The sequence below is a fragment of the Crocuta crocuta genome, unplaced genomic scaffold, assembly GCF_008692635.1.
Source record: "Crocuta crocuta isolate KB4526 unplaced genomic scaffold, BGI_CrCroc_1.0 scaffold217, whole genome shotgun sequence".
NCBI lineage: Eukaryota > Metazoa > Chordata > Mammalia > Carnivora > Hyaenidae > Crocuta > Crocuta crocuta.
The window spans coordinates 1,777,375-1,782,796 of NW_027532208.1; the positions used below are offsets into that span (position 1 = coordinate 1,777,375).

Here is a 5,422-nt window from a genome sequence, read left to right on the forward strand (position 1 = left end):
ATGATAGGGCCAAAAGAGCTGTTTTTGCTTCAACCATAAAATTCTCTGGAATTCTCTTCAGGGACGACTCAGCCCTGTAAAAAAGGGGTCCGGTGGAGTCAGGGGAACCTCAGAGGACGCTGTGAAGGGCCAGCTCGTAGCACCATGAAGAGCCTTTCTGTTGGCTTTCTTGTTCTCCTGATCTTCATCCTGAGTGTCCAGCTCGGAGTCGCCATACGTATGCTGCTGTCCCACTCCCTTCTCGTGCAGGCTGGGAGGAAAAGCACAGCGCCACCTCCAAGCTCCTTCCTCTCCCTGTCTTTTAGGTGGCAGCGATGTGGCCAAGTTCTGCTGCTTCCAATATAGTTACAAGGTCCTTCCTTGGAAGTGGGTGCATTCCTATAAATTCACCAGGAACAGCTGCTCCCGGCCGGCCGTGATGTGAGTATTTCTTGTTTGGGCTTTCAGGGGTCCTCCCGGCCACGTGATTGCATGGGTGCCAGGCAGACCCCCACAATGCCAGGATGAGTCTCAGGATAGGAACCTGGTAACTTGGGTCATCACCCCGGGTCCACCGCTAACAAGTGTGACCCTTGAGCCTTGGTTTCCCAAGTGCCAGACATGTGCCAAGCAATGTGCTAAGTGCTGGGTATAAAAGAGAGAACAGGGGCGCCTAGGTGGCTCCATTGGTTAAGTGTCTGACTCTTGGTTTCCACTCAAGTCATGATCTCACAGCTTGTGAGTTTGAGTCTGGATTGGGCTCTGTGTTGACAGTGTGGAGCCTGCTTGGGAATCTCTCTCTCCCTCTCTCTCTGCCCCTTCCCTGCTTGCTCTCTCTGTCTCTCTTTCTCTCTCTCAAAAACAAATAAATAAACTTAATAAAAAATTGTTAAAAAGAGAGGGGCCACCTGGGTGGCTCAGTCGCTTAAGTGTCCGACTTTGGCTCAGGTCATGATCTCACAGTTCATGGGTTCGAGCCCCGCATCGAGCTGTATGCTAACAGCTCAGAGCCTGCAGCCTGCTTCGAATTCTGTGTCTCTCTCTCTGTCCCTCCCCTGTTCACGCTCTGTCTCTCTCTCTCTCTCCTTCAAAAATAAATAAACACTAAAATTTTTAAGAAGAAAACAAATAGCCCTTATAGACCTTACATCTAGTATAAGAAAACAGTGTTACCAGGTGTTTGCACAAAATAGATAATCGTGACCGTGCTGAAGAGAGAGAGCAGGAGGGTATTCGTCATTGCAGGGGAGGCAAAACTTTGTCTCTACCCTCTTAGGGGCTCTGGCTGAGCCTGAGAAGGAAATTGACACAAGACAGGTTAAGAGCCAAGAAACCCCCACAATGTTTACGGGCACATGGGAGCCCCCATAGGAAAGCAAAGGCCCAAAGAAGGGGCCAAAACCCAGATGCTCTGATGCTAGCTTGAACAAAGAGCATCAACTGTGGAAATGTGACTAAAATCCGGGGCTCTGCAGGATGGTCAGAGCCACCTTCACAAAGTCTGTTTGTAAAGAATTCTCTTGGCCTTGACTTCCTGTCTCTGGGGATAGGAATATTTCTTTCCGCCTCGCACAGGAAGGGCATTTTTTTCACGTGGGAATTCCATCTCCCGCTTTCGGGGGGTGGGGGGGGAGAGGAGGTCAGAACACCCTTCTTGCACCTGCTGGGATTTGTTTTGTTTTTAAGTATCTTTTGCTCAAACTTATCCTCAAAGTGGCAGGTTTGGGGGCAGCATCTTCTGTCGCCCTTCTTCATAGTCACGCGAGAACCTGACTTGGTGTGGAGGTCTCCCAGGGGACATGACATAGACACTGAGACACCCCCCCCCCAGGATATGTGGGAGGGGCCCCGGTGACAAGGGAAGGCTGGAAGAGGGATGTGCCAGGCGGAGAGCAGAGCAGCAGCCGGGCGGGAGGAACGTGTGGACAAGGAGACAGGTAGACAGGAGCCAAACCATGCCAGGCTTGCCAGTAGCAGGAGAGAGAGCACAGGGCTCACAGGGCCCCTGGCAGGACTCAGTGAGGTTATCGCAGAGCATTTGGTACTGTGCCTACAGAGTCAATGGTCAGCAAATGCAAACTCTTATATATCACGTAATATATAAATATTACAATATTTAAGTGTAAATACACAGGAGGCACTGGTCACTGCTCCCAAGGACGTGGAGTTCCTGAATGTCAGAGAGAGAAAGGTGCAGAAGGGGAGACAAGGGGCTCCAGAGACCGACCTGAATGTCATTGTTTTGAGACAGGGAAGAACGGGGAAGGGAGGCGCTCCCAGGTGGCTCAGTCGGTTGAGCGTCAGGCTTCAGCTCATGACCTCACAGTTTGTGGGTTCGAGCCCCGCATCAGGCTGTGTGCTGACAGCCTCGAGCCTGCTTCGGATTCTGTACCTTCTTGTCTCTCTGCCCCTCCCCCACTCGTGTTCTGTCTCTCTCTCTCTCAAAACTAAATAAACACTAAAAGGAAAACAAACAAACAAACAAGGTGGTCCTAAGCTCCAGCATAGGTGTCCCCATGAACTCCGCAGAAACTCCGTAACCTTCTATGACTTTGCCTGTGAGGTCACCTCTTCCACAATCTGCTACCAATCGATGAGTCCTTGAGGTTGACCTAAGTTTCTTCCAGTGGGAGTGATGTCAGAGAAATTTGCAGCTGTGCTTTCAAAGGTTCACAGAGCCCTGCCTCTCCCTTATTCACCCTTCCCCCCTTGGGCTCTACTTCCCTGTGTGTGTTAGGGCCTGCCCTAGACCCTGTACATACTGTGGTGACCTGCAAGTTGCTCCAGGCCAGAGCACCCCTGACCTCGGTCTCATCACCCTACGAGTGGTCTCAGAGGACAGAATGCTGGAGGACATTCAGGGATATCACCAGGACACCCCCCCACACACACACTCTCCACGAGTGCTTGCGTTGTGAGGAATGCGGGAATCTTGTATAAGCGGCCACGGCAAACAGCTCAGGATAATGTGGTTAAGAATTAAGCAGCATGACAGGCTTTTATCTCCTGTTTTTGCCTGAAGATCTGATGTGCTATAATTCCATGAATTAAAAATAATAAGGACTGAAAAAGAAAGAAGAAGTAAGCAGCATGATGCATACAAGGTTCCTCATGGGAGGTTGAGGCAAAGGTTCTAAACTGGGTGGTGGTAACGTTTGCATCATCCGTGGATCTACTAAACACCAGTGAATTATAGTTGTATGCTTTATTTTTAAAATCTTTTTAAATGTTTTATTTTTGAGAGAGAGAGAGACAGACAGACAGAGCGTGAGCGGGGTACAGGCAGAGAGAGAGGGAGACACAGAATCCGAAGCAGGCTCCAGGCTCTGAGCTGTCAGCCCAGAGCCCGACGCGGGGCTCGAACGCACAAACTGTGAGACGATGACCTGAGTCGAAGTCGGGTGCTCAACCGACTGAGCCCCCCAGGCACCCCTAACTTGCATGAGTGAATTGCATGGTGTGTCAATTATGTCTCAACTTCCATTAAAACAGAAGAATTAAGAGGCCCGGTACAGGTTACATGCTTCGGACTAGGGCTGTTGGGAACGATTTCCTGGGGAAGGTGAGCCTGGAGACCATGTCTCCAGTAGAAAACAAGGCCGAGGGGAGAGAAGGACCAGAAGAGAGAGCAGAAACAGTGTAACACGTGCAGCAGGGCCAAAGAGTCAAGTGGCTGACCCTCCCGTTCCATAGCTTTGGGAGGGAATAGTTCTCAGTATTGAACGTCAGCTTCTCTTTTCTACAGATTCACCACCAAAAAAGGCCATAAAGTCTGTGCGCACCCAAAGGAAAAATGGGTGCAAAGATACATTTCTTTACTCAGAGCACAGGAGCAACGGTGACCTATTGAATCTTGAGCCCCACGATGCCTGGACCCCGCTCTTGAGATTGGGGTCCTTGGTGGAGCCTGGAGATTGTCTTCGTGGGCCTGAGAAGGAGGAGGAGAGGTTTTAATAAAGATGGCTGCATTAAGATTTGATGTACTCCTAAACATTCTTATTCAGTAAAACCCAAGTCTTCTTCGAAGAAAAGAAAGAGAGTCAGTATTTTTGGCTGATTGCCTGGCAGGTCCCCCCATTCCCTGCACCGACACTACACCGGTATGGAATTCTTCCTTATGTTTCTGTGCAAAGAAAGAAAGGACGGAAGAAAGAAAGAGAGAGAGAGAAACCGAGGGGAAGTTTAATATGTTTTGGCAAAATGCCTATTAAGTGTTTTCACGTTATTTAGAGAGGTAAGTTTATGTTATTTGGAAAATGAAGTTCCGTGCAACCCCCCCATGGCCTGTTGGTGCTGCGTAAATGAAATGCCTCCATGTTTGGCAGTGTTTGCTCATAAGGTGTCAGCCAATAAACATAAATATTGTCTATCTACTGTCAACCTTAGAAATTAAACAACAGAGGCTCCTGGGTGGTGTCCAACTCTTAGTTTGGACTCAGGTCATGACCCTAGGGTCACATGATTGAGAACTATGTCAGGGGCTCAGTGTAGAGCCTGCTTAAGACTTTAAGATTCTCTCTCTCTCTCTCTCATCACCTGGGCGGCTCAGTCAGTTGAGCATCAAACTCTGGTTCAGGTAATGACCCTGTGGTTCGAGAGTTCAAGCCCTGCATCAGGCTCTGTGCTGTCAGCAGAGCCCACTTCGGATCTACTGTCCCCTTCTCTCCCTCTGTCCCTCCCTTGCTTGCACTCTCTCTCAAAAATAAAGTAGAACATTAAAAAAAAATTCTCTCTCTCTCCTCTGCCTTCCCCCCTACCACCCTCCCCCCCCCCCCCTGGCCACCACGCCNCTAAACCACAAAGTTTATGGAGCATCAATTGAGTTGATTCTAAAATAGTAGAGAAATTGCAAACTACGGAGAACCACGGGCAAGTCTGGAAAACAAAGAAGGAGTTCAACCTTCTAAAGAGTAAAGGAGGCAGTTGCTAAGGGTTGTTTGAAACAAAAAAGCTCATTGGAGGAAAAGGAGAACTAGAAGTGGCTGTGGCTTCTCATTGGCTGTAGCTTCTCATTGGCTGTGGCTTCTCATTGGCTGCAGTAGAGGGAAGCTTGAAGTTGCTGGGCGATTGGAAATTTCCCTTCTTCCTGCTGGGTTGTGTGAAGTGGTGATGCCTGAGCCCTCTTCTTTTTTGGTTACTTGCTCGTTTTTTAATTTTATTATTATTATTTTTTTGTAATGTTTATTTATTTTTGAAGGAGAGAGAGAGAGTGTGTGAGCAGGAGAGAGGGAGACACAGAATCAGAAGCAGACTCCAGGCTCTGAGCTGTCAGCACAGAACCTGATGGGGGGCTGGAACTCAAGAACTGTGAGGTCATGACCTGAGCTGAAATCAGACGCCCAACCGACTGAGCCACCCAGGCACCCCTCCTTTTTTTGTTGTTAATAAATAGGCTCCACGCCCAAATGGGGTTTGAACTTACAACCCTGAATTGAAGAGTCAC

The 5,422-nt window shown here is 49.0% G+C and overlaps 1 protein-coding gene across 1 annotated transcript; it reads left to right on the top strand.

Moving 5' to 3' along the window:
* On the top strand, nucleotides 1–3,937 carry CCL26 (C-C motif chemokine ligand 26). The gene is made up of 3 exons (XM_077777954.1): nucleotides 1–217; nucleotides 306–420; nucleotides 3,725–3,937. Exons 1-3 carry the CDS (start codon nucleotides 145–147, stop codon nucleotides 3,819–3,821), a joined length of 285 nt encoding a protein of 94 aa, XP_077634080.1. The 5' UTR covers nucleotides 1–144; the 3' UTR covers nucleotides 3,822–3,937.
* Nucleotides 3,938–5,422: the final 1,485 nt, after the last annotated feature.

What these genes read in the sequence shown, in the direction of transcription:
- CCL26 (XM_077777954.1), top strand. Translation starts at nt 145, where the DNA reads ATGAAGAGCCTTTCTGTTGGCTTTCTTGTTCTCCTGATCTTCATCCTG. An exon ending in CCAGCTCGGAGTCGCCATAC is followed by an intron (nt 218 to 305) that starts GTATGCTGCTGT and finishes CCTGTCTTTTAG; the next exon opens with GTGGCAGCGATGTGGCCAAG. An exon ending in TGCTCCCGGCCGGCCGTGAT is followed by an intron (nt 421 to 3,724) that starts GTGAGTATTTCT and finishes TCTTTTCTACAG; the next exon opens with ATTCACCACCAAAAAAGGCC.